Source organism: Equus przewalskii, chromosome 9, assembly GCF_037783145.1.
Source record: "Equus przewalskii isolate Varuska chromosome 9, EquPr2, whole genome shotgun sequence".
Lineage (NCBI taxonomy): Eukaryota > Metazoa > Chordata > Mammalia > Perissodactyla > Equidae > Equus > Equus przewalskii.
The window spans coordinates 69458727-69476214 of NC_091839.1; the positions used below are offsets into that span (position 1 = coordinate 69458727).

Below are 17488 nucleotides of genomic sequence, written 5' to 3' on the forward strand. Positions count from 1 at the left end.
CATTTAAGAATCAGAGCCTAGACCTTTGTTTCAAGTACCTATGAACTATTTTTTGAGATTTGGTTACATATTAGGCCATAAAGTAAATCAACAAATTTCAAGGAATTGGTATCTAACAGGCTAACAACAATACAAATAAGCTAGACCTTGACAGCTTTGAGGAATACCGGCCTGGTATTTTGTACTGTCCCTCAACTCGGGGGGTACCTGATGTTTTTCCCATGAATAGACTGGGGTTATGGGTTTGGGGGAAGGAAGACTAGAGATAAAATGCCATTTTCAGCGTAGATCAAAGGTACATGTTTATCAACCTGATTTTCCACTGTTGATGTTAACTTGGACTTAGTAGATTGGACTGTCAAAAGAACATTTCTGTGAGCCCAAATGTTCTATACCTCCCACGCTGCCTCAAGAAGAACCCACGTCTCATGGCATCACTACCTACACACATCCGGCCCACACTGCAGATTTTGGACTGGTCAGCTTCCATAACTGGTGAGCCAATTCCTTATAATAAATGCCTTTCTCTCTATATAAATGTCCTGTTGGTTCTGTTTCCCTGGGGAACCCTAATACACTCACTACAAAGGGACAGAAGTTCTCTTTATCCTCTAGCTTAGGGCATAGAAAATCAGGAGTGGAGGAATGGAACACCTTTTGCCCAGTGGGGATGCTTTCAGAGCTGTCGCAGGGTAGTATTTTAAAAAGGGTGTGAAACTGGCCAAATAGTGACAAGCTGAACATAGGAGGACAGCAAGACAGATAACTGAAAGATGTGAAGTCTTTTAAAAGTTGATAAATTGAAGTTAATCAAAATTAAATACTTTCGCTCTGCAAAAGACTCTGTTAAGAGCGTGAAAAGACAAAGCTTCAGACTGGGAGAAGATATTTGCAAACCACGTATCCCAAAAGGACGAGTATCTAGAATATATGAAGAACTCTCAAAACTCAACAGTAATAATAAACAATTCATTTAGAAAATGCCCAAAAGACATGAAGGAATCAGGCTTCTCTTCACTGAAGAGGACATACGGATGGCAAATAAGCACGTGAAAAGATATTCTATAATATCATTAGCCAATTGGGAAAGGCAAATTAAAGCCACAGTTGAGATATCACACCATTCCTATCAGAATGGCTAAAATAAAAAAAAAGTGACATCAAATGCTAACGAGAACGCAAAGAAACTGAATTGCTCATATATCGGTGTGAATATGAAATAGTACAGTCACTCTGGAAAAGTGTGGCAGTTTCTTGTAAAACTAAACATTCAGCCTATCCACAAGGATCTGTCTCTTCATCCCTGACTCTGGGCAACCACTAATCCATTCTCCATTAATTTTATCATTGCCAGTATGTTATATAAATGGAATGATACTCTGTGACCTTTTGGAATTGGATGTTTTAACCCAGCCTACTTCCCTGGAGATCCACTCAAATTCTATCAGTAGTTCACTCCTTTTTATTATGTAGTAGTCCATGATATGGACATAACAGTGTTTAAATACTCACCCACTGAAGAACATCTGGATTGTTTCCAGTTTGGGCTATTATAAATACAGCTGCTGTGAACATTAATGTACAGGTTTTTGTGTGAATATAAGATTGATTTCTCTGGGTAAATGCCCAGGAATTTTAGGGAAATTGCCTTGCCTATAACATTGGAGAAACTAAGACCATTTCAAGTGAATTATTGAATAAAATATAATTGCAATGTGATAATTCATATGGGATAGAGCATTTTGTTAAAACAATTGTATTCCTTTTTTTTTTAGTAAGGGACTTTCTTTAATACTATCTAAAGTGTCAGAGAAAGAAGCATCAATTGGCAACTTAGAAAAAAGTACCTGGAGGACACAGCAGGTGTAGAATATCTATAAAATAAATTAAAAATATTCTTCAAACTAAACTGGTCCACCCACTGAAGGTTCTTTCGGAAAAGAACACCACCTTTGAGGTCCAACCTCCAGTTACCTACAGAGGACCAACAGGGTAAACGCCACCTGAAAGACAATTCAAATTTTCAGGACACAAAATGCCAGTTAACCCCTCTAGTGCTCGGTTCTTTCATACACAGGAGGAAAGTAGGTCTGATTATTAAAGCCACCTGAATTTGAGTTGCTAAGGAATACACCATACACTTTCTCTGAATTCATTTATTTAGAGATAGAACACAGCCATTCAAAATCATGAAACACAGTATCAACATACAGAATAAAGGTAGGGAATTAAGTTGAATTGTTATATTTCACTTACATTAATAAATATCTTAAAAGAAGCAAATGCAGATGTTACCATTCATTAGGACACCAATGGCACAACTTCTATCTAAGCTAACTATCATACTGCTTGATGTTCAGGTGGGAAGATTATAATAACCTATATATTTCAATTAGATGGCAGCAAATACAAAAGCATTTGAACTATATAGTGTATTGTAAGCAGGAGTTTATTCTACAGCATTCCATCATTCTCCTGGCCTCTGTTTATGGGTGGAGGCATCCTGGACACCAGCAATCCACATCACATAAACTGTCCACCATTAATGAGATATAAACTCTATTAGACATGTATTCCGAACAGAAATTATTTTTGAATGCGAGAAAGAATGCCAGCTATTTTTGGCAGACTTGGGATTTCCCAACTTAGCCACTAATTAGCTATCTGAGCTCTTTAAGTCTGTGCTTCAGTTTTTTCATTTTTAAAACAAGAGGATTGGACTAGATTCTAAGTATCCACTGAAGCCAAGTTTCTTCCTGTCCTGTTAAAAATTTACCACCTTTGATTTTCAAACGAATTGCAAAGTGATTTTCAACAACTTCCTTCTAACGCATGATTATCCTTTTCATAACCTTTGTCTAAATCTTTTAGAGTTCCTAACTTCTCCATTGAACCCATACTTTTGCATGTGTTTATAATGACCAAAGTTCACTATGTTGGTATGGAAGGCCACCCCTACCAGGGAAGATGACAGCCTAGCTGGGTATTCAGTTTAGTACCCACACCCATCTTTCTGTGAGGGCTCTGTACCTCAGTCTCCATCAGAGCCCACACTGTTGTCCAACAAACACTCCTTACCTGTCTAAGCTCCTTATCTTTATATCAAGGGAAAAAACCTAAGATTTTTCAGACAACTGGCATGTAAGTCACTTGTTTAATTTTACAATAGCCACATTCTTTGCAGTCTCCTGTAGGACAAGGCATCAAATATTTCAAAAGGCAGCCATACATTTCCATATATACTTTCTAAAATAGCTTAAGCTCTAACATAATTTAAAAATCAAACTGTTAAGCAATTTTGTTTGACTCTTATTTTCAGACATAGAGCAAAGGATACTTAACAATGCCCACTTTTCCTACTCACCATCATACTCATAAAACTCTCTTTGGAATTCATTCTAACACACATATCAACACTTGGCAAGAATATAATGAATAAAGTGGCAAGCGGTAAAATCTAATTCATGCCAGAACACTGGAGAAGTTACGTGGGAAGCCACACAAACACAACTTTACAAAAGTTGGGAATACTGTTAATTTCAAATAAGCAATGATCAAAGTGGGACTTTCATGCCACAAGTCCTGTTCAGTCAAAATCACGATTTGTAAGAACAAGTGGCGCCACCAGTGTCCAAACATACAGCACGATGCCAATCCAACTAGAAGAGATTTTCACCCAGACAGCTGTCCACTGACTTTTCATCTCACGAGAAGGCTCATACCTAAAATTTAAGGAAAACAAAAAGGGGAACGGTTGGATTATCAGCCATCAAGCTAGCAAGAGGCTTCAGTACTTCAGAAGTCTGCTTTGTATACAATTTGTGGTAACAGATTTATAGCTGATGGACCAATCTGTTGCCTTGCTGTCCATACCGCTTTACTAGTTAATGTGAAGGTAAAAGTTAGTGATTCTCTTTAAAGGAGTAAAGGACATAGGCCTCTACGGTAGCTCTTTTTACAGAATACTCAGGCTCTTTAGGTATTTCTGGCTTAAGTAGTTATGAGACAGCAGAGAAATGGCGTATGACCTCTGGATAACAAAAGATTTATCAATCCTATCCTGAATAAAGAATATAATCTGTTCAAAGTGCATTTGGGAGCCCCTCACCCACCCTTCACCTTCTCAGATTTAAGAGATTGAGAAGGAAATACCTCCCAAATTTAACTGATTTTTGTGTTAATGGAACACACTGAAAATATTTTTGATCTGAAGTCTTAATGTGTACTACTACATTACTTGACAGCCAAAGCTGTGAAGTGAGAACTATTTGGATTCTTACAGCTTAATATGCTGCAGTATAGGAATTTTAAAAAATATGTATTTTTCAACAATAAATGTCAATAAAGCTGTCCTCAAATGAGATAAAGAATAATCTTTTTTCTACATCTTTCACTGGTATTCAAAGGCTTCTTACAAGTTGTTAAGGGTATTATGCATTAAAAATTATTAAAAACAAAACTGCCCAAAACATACAGTTGAATCTTAAACTGAATTTTTCATTAATCATTTGAACAAATTAGAGTTTTTAAAAATAAAGTAATATTAATCATTACCTTCCTCTTACCAGAAAAAGATTTATGGGTTAGTTTTGAAGTGATAAAAATAAAAATTAAGTTTTAAAGAGTTCTAAGGATCTATCTATATTAATATATGCACATTTCAATTATGAAAACTTCAGAGCTTTTAACAACAAAGTTTGAAGAAAACAGCAAAGGTCTTTTACTGTACTATGTCAGGAACCAGTTACAGTATTAAAAGAAATAAAAATAAACATTGCGTTGGATCAACTATCAACATCTATTTCTGTAAGAAATGTGTTAGTTTCATGAAACTTTCTATTTTAATCTCTTCAAGATTTAGAAATATTTCAATGTTTATTACTGCTAAAGCAAGGAAGTCAAGTCTGCATTTCTCACACTGATCTCACTATTCATTAGCTGTAAATTTTATAATACATCTCAGGATGAAAAGTATTTCATACCACATGTTTTGCAATGGAATCATGAAAAAGCCATCAGAATTTCTTCATGCCAGGTTTTCAGGAAATATAAGTACCTGTACCAGTTGGTGAGGGTCATCATGATATACAGTGACGCCAGGAAAAGCATGAAGTGAAAGAAGGAATAACTGTAAGTAACACCATCCCTTTCATTATCTACAGCTCGGTGAACATCATCTCCATCCTCCATTGATCCATCACTTCTGGCTCCACCATCTTCTATTAATGTTGATTCATCACTTGTTAGAGTCAGTTTATTAACCTGACTATTGTTTGAAGTACGGATGCTACATGAAAGACAGTTTAGGAAGAGAGAAGGAAAAAGGGCACTTAAAAAAAGTGTTTCATAGATGGCTAGACTTCTTATTTAAAAAAGATTCATCATTTTTCTTACCTTGAATAAAACACACACAATAAAAAGAGGATTAGTCCTATAATTCCTTGAGCATGCCACCACTGGACAGACTGCCCCTCCTTTGGGATAGTGCTTGTTGTGTTGTACCCAATTATGCTGAGCAGGCTTGGGTTGCAATTTGTTTCTGTAATGTAAATCAAGGTCAAATTATAATGTGAACCTACTATAAAAAATAATTTATTTTTCAGGGCATAATTCTAGTTCTTTTGAACTCTTTATACCCTTGCAAATTCAAAAAGTCTTGCAGGAAAAGGGCACACATATAACAAAAAAACACTTTAAGACAACTTGTATTTATGAATAATGAGAACTTTTATAGTGCTAATTTTATAGAAGTGCTTGAAAATGAAAATAATTTCATTTTCAACCTCATGCAGGAGCTGAGAGATATTACTAAGCTTTTTATAGATCAGGAAATAGGTGAAATTTAGATGACCTCTCTAAAGTATAATAAAACTCTAGCAGAATTAAGAGTAACATTCAGATGTTCTAAACCAAAATGCACTGGCTTTTCTACTGTATATTGTTAAATAACAACAGTGACTTTATGATGTTTATCAGTTGGTCAAAGTACACTGTTATATAGGCAAGACAGCTTACACATAATTAGAATTTTAGCAAATGCTTTCTGGAAATGACCAAATAAGTCATAATGACCTAATGCTTACTCAGTTTAACTCTTGTAAGAAAGAATTAAAGTGGGGCTGGTAAATTATTTACTCAAGTGTCCATAATATGTTTTTTCCTCCCACAAAGCCAGACATGTCAATCACCATCTTACCAATGCAAATAATTTTCTTCTTAAAGCCATGAAGATAAGGATAATTTCTAAAGCAAATTATTTGTAATTTTTTTCTAACCACTTACCTAGACAAAAATAATAAGGAATCTTTCTCCTAATACACTAAAAAAAATTCCTTTCTCCTACTAGTGGTAAAGGAGCTACAGAGCTTGTAAACTCAATGAAGTGAGATTCAGAGAATATATTTTATCATTTTTTTTAAAGAAATCATTTTTTTCCTTTTCAAAAAACAATAATTTCTCACTAATTTGTTTTACCCCAACTGACACATATTAGCTTCTATTTCCATGGAATTCAATGCAACTGGCCTATAAAGAGATTCATTAGAAAGCCCAATTATATTCACTTGCAAGGCAGTCACAGACAAAAACGAGTGAAAAAAACTATACTGTTTACAAATGCATCAAGAAGGATTTGAACAGCTTTTTCTTTCTTTCTATATACACTATCATATACACTGAGCAAATTACGTATATTATAATTTTCATAGTTCTTATTATTTTGTTAGTAAAGAAACTAAGTGATAAAAAAAATATAGCAATACATCAAAGATGAAAATAGTAGTATGTCCATACTCTTTATTCCTACAGGAGCTTAATTTTTAAACAGCTTAATTTCACAAAATTACCATCTTTGAAGAAAAGTACAGTTGCAGGATTCATTAGAAAGAAAGAAACCCAAGCAAACAAAAGCTACCTGGCTCATTGGTCATAGCAGACCATGTCAAATACATCGTGTAGACGGTAATCACTGAAGACTGTAACAAGCCAGATCTGGGTTGTGACTCCTACAAAAAAACATTAGGCAACAGATAAATATTCTGACATCATTCAAGATTCAGGAAAACTTACAAAAAGAGAAGCTTCATAAAAACTAATGATAGAAAGAGCGTACTTGGATCTTTGGCAGTATAGACATTACAGAGGCCCCAAGGCAAAGGAGCATGTTGACACTGATGAACGCTTTATTTTCTGAACAACTGGCTGGATGAGTATAATAAACAAAGAATAGGACGACAGCAACTAAAGACAGCAGATAGTTCATAGCTGTAGCTGATAACAAAGCTGTGAAAGAAATATAATTGGACAGTTAGATTTTATCACAAATATCAGGAATTAAGCATAGGGCTCATTTTTAAAACAATCATTTTATTCAAAAATGTATTTTAAGCAACTAATACTGTCAGCATTATGCAGGCTATAAAAGCAGGGAACAAAATTAATTCTGAACTTTATCACAGAATTTTATAGTCTTTACACATGGTCACTAGTATATTTTCAAGGACAAGAAGTTAGTAACACAGCTAATATAATTTTTATTAATAATAGTATCTATATTATAGAGTTCATAAAACATTCACGTTAGCCATTCTTTTCAAAATATGGAAAACAACTAGAAAAGGAATATAGTCATGTATCACTTAACAACAGGGATATGTTCTGAAAAATGTGTTGTTAGGTGATTTCATTGTTGTGTAAACATCAGAGTGTACTTACACAAACCTAGATAGTATAGTCTACTACACACCTAGGCTGTATGGTACTAATCTTAGGGGACCACCATCAGATACGCAGTCCATCGCTGACCAAAATACTGTTACACAGCACATGACTGTATTACTTAAGTTTTTATTTTTGTTTTTTTTTGGTGACAAAGATTGGCCCTGAGCTAACATCTGTGCCAATCTTCCTCTATTTTATAAGTGGGACACCTGCCACAGCATGCCACTCACAGATGAGTGGTGTGTAAGTCTGTGCCCAGGATCTGAACCTGCAAACCCCTGGCTGCAGAAACAGAGCATGTGAACTCAACCACTACGCCACTGGGCCAGCCCCTACTTAAGGTTTTTAAAGACTGTAATCATTCAGTTATAAATAAGGGCATTCAAAAACAATATTTTCATTGTTAATGCTAAGCCCACAAAACAATGATGCTTTTCCTCAGCAACCAAAGTCTTAAAAAGAATTTTATTATGGAAGAGTAAGTCATTATTATTTAATAAGACAACTAAGTTTCTTCTATGTGACTTTCAACATACATGTTTTAGTTTTTGTACTAATGTGTGCTCAAAATACATGTATTTATGCAGATGTGCCTCTATAACAGGGCATCCATCCCCAAAATATTTATTGAATGCCCACAAGGTTCCAGGTCCTGGGGATACAGTAGGGAACAAAGCACAACCTCTTGCATTAGACTTTGCATTAAAGGATGAGGTTTTCTTTATAAGTGTATTTTCCAAATGACTAATGCTTACTTCCTTGAATACCAAACTTTTTTTTAAAGTTTTTGTTGTTGTTGTTGTTGTTGTTGTTTTTGTTGAGGAAGATTGGCCCTGAGCTAACATCTGTGCCAATCTTCCTCTGTTTTGTACATGGGTTGCCACCGCCACAGCACGGCCACTGATGAGTGGTATAAGTCTGTGCCCAGGAACCAAACCCAGGCCACCAAAGCAGAGAGCATCAAACTTAACCAGGCCCCAAACTTTCTTTATTTTGGCCAGTGAGATCAAGTACAACAAAATACTTGTGTGAGAGAAATACTAGGCTAACAGTTACACTAGACTTAGCTCTCACTCTGATTTAAAATTTTCTTGAGCTGAAACTCAGATCATTTTACATAAAAATCTGGATTTATGGCTTATTTTGAAAAAAATCAGAAAAATTAAGCCACGTTGGGTTCACGTTTTCACAAGGCAATTACTGGCTGGAACTGAGCAGCAGCTATGCACTTTAGACGGGGCCTTCACACTCTCCTGTACGTCCCAGACCCCACTATTAGCACAAGAATTGAACATGCACCTAAACCTGCTTCTCTTCCCCAATTTGTGTTCATCTGTTGGAAGCATCCAAATTTTGATCCTTGTTTTACACAACCATAGGACTCAAGCTTATTTTAAATAAACATACATTAATTAATTACAGTACTTGAGAATTCCCCTAGGTATTACGGATACACATAAAAGGCATCCTGTAAAGTTACATAAAATGTTAGAGTTGCTTTTTGTATTTTTCCCTGCTTGCTGACGTTTAGAAATTATACCACTGTTTATCTATTTCTAGGAGTCCTGGTCCCTTTAACATTTTACTTTTAACCTGCTGAAGGCTGGGAAATTAGGGTGTACAATGTACACACTTTTAGCAGTAGGCTGTGAAACATCTACTTTAGCCAGTCAGGGTCTTTTGGATTATTTCCTGATTCTTTGGTATGTTCCAAGTTGATTTACCAGAAGCTCTCTGAGCAAGTTGCTGACACAATGTGACAGAATGCCACTAAAAAACCTCTTCACAGAAAATTACAGCATAAAAATCGTGGCTTCCTTATAGTCTCCATATCTGCTCTCACCTTCAAAGTTCAACTGTCTTCAAGATGCTGTGAGACAAAAGCTTACCTGCGTACCAACACCTCGAGTTCCCTTCTTCCATTTTTTCAACCCATGATTCATTCCATGAATGGGCAAAATCAATAAGTAAGACTAGCTGTATGAGGATGAAGCAAAAGGCACCTGCCATGCCTACATAAAACCACACTGAAAGAAAAAACACACAACAAATGAGTGGCTGGTTTCAATTACTTCATTATCACAATCACAAAACACAAAAAGGGAAATAAAAACAAATGGAGGTACAGTTCCAGACAATAATTAGTTAAGTTTCGTTATAAAATATCAACAGGACTTTAAAAAAAAAAAAAGGATTTTCTTACCAGTTGTAAAAGTTCCTTCTGGAATGAAGAAAGCCCCAATAATAATTGCAATTGCTGCAGCAAATTTAAAGAACCAGAATCTAAAAAAGAAATGATTTTTTATTAATAAACATTCATTCAACAGTTTCATATATGAAATCTTTGAGGAGCATCTTAAAGAATAGCTACACTTTATGTGACTGTTCTATTCTTTCTGAGGATATCCTGAAAATGAGAAGTGAGGACTATTATAGGAGAGTTTTTAGACAGATACAGTTGTCCCCCTTTATCCTCAGTTTCACTTTCCAGTTTCAGATACCCAGAGTCAACTTCAGCCCCAAAATACTGCTACGTCATTCATCTCACTTCACGTCATCACACAGGCATGGCATCATCTCACATCGTCACAAGAAAACGGGTGAGTACAGTACAATAAGATATTTGAGAGAGAGACCACATTCACATAACTTTTATTACAGTATAATTGTTCTATTTTATTAGTTATTGTTAATCTCTTACTGTACCTAATTTATAAATTAAACTTTATTACAGGTATGTATGTATAGAAAAAAACATGGTATACATAGGGTTCAGTACTATCATGGTTTCAGGCAACCACTGGGGGTCATGGAACATATCCTCCACAGATATGGGGGGACTACTGTATATTTGTTACTAATTCATTCTGATGAGAATATTAGTTCCAATTCACAGGTTGATTTTACATAATGAGTGGGATAATACGTGAAAGTGTTAAGGTGCACTGTAAAAATGACTAGGTTTTAAAAATGATAATGCTCCACTGAAAACTTTGATAGAAATTTAAAACAAGCAGCTTTTCAGACATCAGCATCATGGCATAACATGTCCCTACTTCATTGTCCACCAGTTTTTAACAATTAGGCATCCATCCAAGAACAAAAGTACCTCTGTGGAAGTTGTAGGATCCAGCAACAAATGCCAACACCTGAGAAGAGTCTCACGCACCTGAGTGCGAATCCGCTAACAGGCAGACAGATATCAGTGTGGGCTGCAGGATCAGCAAACCTGCCCCACCCCCTCTGACCGAGGTTGGGGAAAATCTAGAGAGAGCTGACTTTTGCAACTACCCATGGATGACAGAAAATTTGTAATAGTTCAGCTCCCCTGAGGGGACATTCCAGCATGCCATGTGGGAGAAGAAAAAAATGAGTTTCAATGCAACAGAGAGGGGAAGAGGAACTTTGCCCAATGCCGCGCCTCCAGCAAGGCAACACAGCACCAACATTATCTGGCAGCTAACTCTCCAACGGGAAAAGGAGAGCTGGAGAAACCAGTTTCTCTCCAGCAGCACCTAGAGTACTGAGGCAGAACCTTCACTACTAAGGGGAGGGAGGAGATGGGGAAAGAGGCAGATACGAATATTAAAGAGCACTAAAGGAACACGGTTCCTGCTGACTGCACTCAGGACTTAAGCAACAAGTCTGCTCACAAGCCTCTGAGGGAACCTCAGATGTAGATCTCTCCAGTGACTGTGTGGGACCCCAAACAACCGAGTGCTAAACCCACACCTCCCTCCACTCTGAGGCTAGCTCCTTGTATGTGTTCCCCTGAATGCAGCAGCAAGAGCAGATCTGGTAATGGGAGTTCTCTGAGAAAAAGAGACCACAATATGTGGGCAAAGGAAAAACCACAAACTTGAGCTGTAATGCCAACTTCTAGAAAACAAGAGATTTCCAATAGCAAGCCAGGTGAGTTGTAAGAACCAAAGACATATAAGCTTAAGAATTCTTCCATGAAAGGGAGCAAGAAGTGTATAGCAGGTATATAAATATAAGGTCAGAGAGAACCCGAGATACAATAAGATCAATGAACAATATACGCCATAGGAAGGCAAATAGTAAAGATTTCAGGTGTCTGCTACTTCAAACATGAAAGCAGCAACAGAAAACTACAAGGAACATGAAGAATCAAGAAGCCATTTAATCATCAAAAGATAATAATCATTCAATAACTGAGCTCAAAGGCATGAAATCTTATGATCTGGTGGACAAAAAAATTCAAAATAGCTGTTTGGAGGAAACTCAAAGAGCTACAAGAAAACACAGAGGCAATTTAGGAAAAAGTACATGAACAAAACAAGAGATTTAGCAAAGAGTCAGAAATCATAAAAAAGAACCAAACAAATTCTGGAGCTGAAGAATTCAATGAAAAAATGAAAAACGCACTAGAGAACATGGACAGCAGGGGAGCTCAAATGGAAGACAGAATAAGTGATCCAGAGGACAGGAATTCTGAAACAACTCATTCAAGGATGAACAGAGAAAAAAGAATGAAAAAGACTGAACAAAGCCTACATGATCTACAGGATTCTAATATTCAAATAATCAGAGTTCCAGACAAGAGGAGAGGGGGAGGAGGAAGAAAGTTTATTTAAAGAAATAGTAGTTGAGAACTTCCCAAACCTGGGAGAATCTTAGACATCCAACTCATAAAGCTAATAGATTAGATTATTATCTCAATGCAAAAGGACGTTCTCCAAGAGGTTGTGGGGAAAAGGAACCCTCATACACTGTTGGTGGGAATGCAAACTGGTACAACCACTATGGAAAACAGTATGGAGATCTCTCAAAAACTTAAAAATAGAAATACCCTATGACCCAACCATCCCACTACTGGGTATCTATCCTAAGAACCTGAAATCAGAAATCCCAAGAGTCCCATGCACCCCTATGTTCATCGCAGCATTATTTACAATAGCCAAGATGTGGAACCAACCTAAATGCCCAGAAACTGATAACTGGATAAAGAAGATACGGTATATATACACAATGGAATACTACTCAGCCATAAGAAAGGACCAAATTGTTCCATTCACATCAACATGGACCTTGAGGGTATTATGTTAAGCGAAATAAGCCAGACAGAGAAAGACGAACTCTGTATGACTCCACTCATAGGTGGAAGTTAACATATAGACAAGGAGAACCAATCGGTGCTTACCCGGGAAAAGGGGGGTTGGGGGCAGGGCACAAAGGGTGAAGTGGTGTACCCACAACATTACTAACAATAATGTAGAACTGAAATCTCACGAGGTTGTAATCTATCATAATCTTAATAAAAAAAATAAAAAAAAAAAAAGGACTTTCTCCAAGACAGATTACAGGCACACCTCAGGGAGACTGTGGGTTCCAACCACCACAATAAAGCCAATATTGCAATAAACTGAGTCACATGAATTTTTTGGTTTCCAAGTGCATAAAAAAGTTATGATTACACTATATAGTCTATTAAGTGTGCAACAGAATTATGTCTTAAAATATATATATATATATACTTTAATTAAAAAACAATTTATTGCTAAAAAATGCTAACCATCATCTGAGCCTTCAGCAAATCATCATCTTTTTGCTCGCAGAGTCTTGCCTTGATGTTGATGGCTGCTAACAGATCAGGGTGGTGGTTTGAAATATTCCCAAGAATTGCCAAAATGTGACAGAGAGGCACAAGTTAAGCAAATGCTATTAGAAAATGGAATTCATAGACTTGCTTGATGCAGGGCTGCCACAAACCTTTAATTTGTAAAAAGAAAAACAAACCAATACCTGCAAAGTCCAATAAACCAAAGTATGTACCCACAACATTACTAACAATAATGCAGAACTGAAATCTCACGAGGTTGTAATCTATCATAATCTTAATAAAAAAAAAAAAGGACTAAAATAATGAAACTGCAAAAAATCAAAGACGATGAAAGAATGCTAAAAGCAGCCAGAGAAAAAAAGATTGTAATCTACAAAGAAACTCCCATTACACTATCAACAGATTTCTCAGCAGAAACACTACAGGCCAGGAGAAAGTGGAATGACATATTCAAAGTGTGGAAGGAAAAAAACTGCCAGCCAAGAATACTCTACTCAGCAAAGCTATCCTTCAGATATGAAAGAGAAAGACTTTCCTAGATGGAAAAAAGCTGAGGAGTTTAACACCACTAGACCCTGCCTTGCAAAAAATGGTGAAAGGAATTCTTCAAGCTGAAATAAAAAGATGCCAATTAGTGACATGAAAACATAAAATTATACAACACACTGGTAAAGGTAAATACACAGTCAGATTTAGCTAACTCTAACACTATAATAGGATGGTGTGTTAACCCCTTAATTCTAAAGCTTAAAGGAAAAGAGTATTAAAAAATTACAGCTAATATAATGTTAATAAATACACAATATAAAAAGAGGTAAATTGTAACATCAAAAATATAAAAGGGGAGGAGTAAATAAGTAGAGCTTTTGTATGCAATAGAAGTTAAGTTGCTATCAGCTTAAAATGGACTGTCATATGTAACCCTCATGGTAACCACAAAGCAAAAACCTAGAGTAGACTCGCAAAAGATAAAGATAAAGGGAAACAGAGCATACTACCACAGAAAATAACCAATTTACAAAGGTAGGCAGAAAAAAGGGGAAATAGAAACAATGGAAAGACAAAACAACCAGAGAGCAATGAATAAGTTGGTATTAGTAGGTCCTTACATATCAATAATTATCCTGAATTGATATGTACCGAATTAATCAATCAAAAGGCACAGAGCAGCTGGATGGATAAAAAAACAAGAACCAACTATATGCTGCATACAAGACTCACTTCAGATTTAAGGACACACAAAGACTCAAGGTGAAGGGCTGGTAAAAGATATTCAACGCCAAAGGAGAGCAAAAGAAAGCAGAGGTAGCATACTTATATTAGACAAAAATGCTAATAAGAAACAAAGGTCATAATAAAATGACAAAAGGGTGAATTCTATTCAACAAGAATATATAACAACTGTAAACATATAGATACCCAACACTGCAGCACCCAAATATATTAAGCAAATACTAATAGATCTGCGGGGAGGAACGGACAATACCATAATAGCAGTGGACTTCAATACTCCACTTTCAGCAATGGATAAATCATCCAGACAAAATTAACAAGGAAATGTTTGACTTGAACCATACACTAGACCAAATCGACCTAAGTTAAAACATTTCTAGAACATTTCATCCAACAGCAACAGAACACACATTCTTCTCAAGTGCACATGGAACATTCTCCAGGACAGATCATGTGATAGAACACAAAACAAGTCTTAGCAATTTTAAGACGACAAATCACATTAAGTATCTTTTCTGACCACAACAGAATGAAACTGGAAATTAACAAGGGGAAAGCTGGAAAATTTATAAGCATGTGGAAACTAAATAACACACTCCTGAAAAACGAAGAGGTCAAAGAAGAAATAAAAAAAAAATCTCAAAACAAATGAAAATGGAAACACAACAGAATACAGACCAGAAAAACAACAGAAAAATCGATGAAACTAAGAGCTGGTATTTCAAAAAGACAAACAAAATTGACAAACCTTTAGAGTTAAAAAAAAGAGAGAAAACTCAAAATCAGAAATGAAAAAGGAGACATTACAACTGATACTACAGAAATACCCAAGATTATAAGAGACTGCTATGAAGAATTATATGCAAACAAACTGAATAAATCTAGACGAAACACATAAATTCTTGGAAACATAGAACCCATCAAGACTGAATTAGGAACAAAGAGAAAATCTGAACAGACCAATAACAAGGAGATTGAATCAGTAATTAAAAACCTCCCAACACAGAAAAGCCCAGGATCAGATGGTTTCACTGGTGAATTCTACCAAACATTTAAAGAAGAGTTAATGCCAGTCCTTCTCAGACTCTTAGAAAAAGTGAAGAAGAGAGGACACTTCCCAATTCATTTTAACAGGCCAGCATTAACCCTGATGTCAAAGCCAGGTAAGGACACTAAAAGAAAAGAAAATTATGGACTAATTTCTCTGATGAATAAAGACGTAAAAATTCTTAACAAAATATTAGCAAACCAAATTCAACAACACATTACAAGGATTATAGAAACATGACCAAATGCAATCTATTCTTGGGATGCAAGGATGGTTCAATATACACAAACCAATAAATGTGATAATTGAATGAAAGATAAAAATCATATGACCATCTCAACAGATGTAGAAAAAGCATTTCAAAGAATACAACATCCTTTCATGATAAAAACCCTCAACAAATTGGGTATAAAAGAAACACACCTTAACAAAATAAAGGCCATATATAATAAACCCACAGCTAATACACTCAACGGTGAAAGAGTAAAAGCTTTTCCTCTACAATCAGGAAGAAGACAAGGGTGCCCACTCTTGCCACTCTCACTCAACCTAGTACTAGAAATCCTAGCTAGAGCAATTAGAAGTAAGACCGAGAAATTAAAAGCATCCAAACCAGAAAGGAAAAAGTCTAACTGTCATCATTTGCAGATAATATGATGTTATATATAGAAAATCCTAAAGACAACCAAAAAAACTGTTGGAACAAATTAATAAATTGACTAAAGCTGCAGGATATAAAATCAACATACAGAAATCAGTTGCATTTCTATACACTAACAACGAAATATCCAAAAAAGAAAGAAAGAAAACTATTCCCTTCACAATAGCATCAAAAACAATAAAACACTTAGGAATAAATTTAGCCAAGGAAGTGAAAAATCTGCACAATGAAAACTACAAGACTTTGATAAAAGAAATTGAAAAAGATAACAGACAAATGGAAAGATATCCTCTGTTCAGGGATCTGAAGAATTAATATTGTTAAAATGTACATACTACCCAAAGTTATCTATAAATTCAAAGCAATCCCTCTGAATTCACAGAAATAGAAAAAAACACCCTAAAGTGTGTTATGAAATCACAAAAGACCCCAAATAGCCAAAGGAATAATGAGAAAGCAGAAAAAGCTGGAAGCATCACACTTACTGATTTCAAACTATAGTACAAAGCTATAACAATTAAAACAGTATGGTACTGGCATAAAAAAAAATACATAGACCAATGGAACAGAATAAAGTGCCTAGAAATAAATCTTTGCACATACAATGAACTAAGATTTGACAAAGAAGTCAAGAACACTCAATGGGAAAAGGACAGCCTCTTTAACAAACAATGCTCAGTAAACTAAACAACCATATGCAGAAAAATGAAACTGGACTCCTATCTTACTTTACATTACTCACAAAAATTAACTCCAAATGGATTAAAGACTTAAATTTAAGACCTGATGCTGTAAAAGATATTAGGAACTTACTGATATTAGGAAGAAAAAAACAGAGATGAAGCTCCTTGCCCCTGGTCTTGGCAAAGAGTTTTAGATGAGACACGAAAAGCACAGCAACAGAAGTAAAATCAAACAAGTGAGGTTACATCAAACTGAGAAAGGTTCTGCACAGCAATGGGAACCATTAACAAACTAAAAAGGCAGCCTACCAAATAGGAGAAAATATCTGCAAAACAAATATTGGGTAAAGGGTTAATAGACAATATATATAAAGAACTCATATACTCAATAACAAAAAAACAAACCATCCTATTAAAAAACAGGCAGAGGAACTAAATAGATATTTTTCCAAAAAAAGACTTAGAAATGGCCAAGAAGTATATGAAAAGATACTCAGTATCACTAATCATCAGGGAAATGTAAATCAAAACCATTATGAGATATCACCTCACACCTATTA

General features: G+C 35.6%; 1 protein-coding gene across 3 annotated transcripts in view; it reads right to left on the bottom strand.

The window, feature by feature from the left end:
• Positions 1-2141: 2141 nt before the first annotated feature.
• The window catches only part of SERINC1 (serine incorporator 1), a 39005-nt gene continuing 23658 nt past the window's right edge, over positions 2142-17488 (bottom strand). For all 3 annotated transcript variants that reach the window (XM_008528621.2, XM_070556914.1, XM_070556916.1), the window contains 7 exons: positions 9923-10002; positions 9609-9746; positions 7112-7281; positions 6914-7004; positions 5395-5539; positions 5057-5287; positions 2142-3722 (listed from right to left, as the gene is read on the bottom strand). In XM_008528621.2, coding sequence (XP_008526843.1) covers positions 3587-3722; positions 5057-5287; positions 5395-5539; positions 6914-7004; positions 7112-7281; positions 9609-9746; positions 9923-10002 — 991 coding nt within the window. In that variant the 3' untranslated portion in view covers positions 2142-3586. The remainder of the gene's footprint in view (positions 3723-5056; positions 5288-5394; positions 5540-6913; positions 7005-7111; positions 7282-9608; positions 9747-9922; positions 10003-17488) is intronic.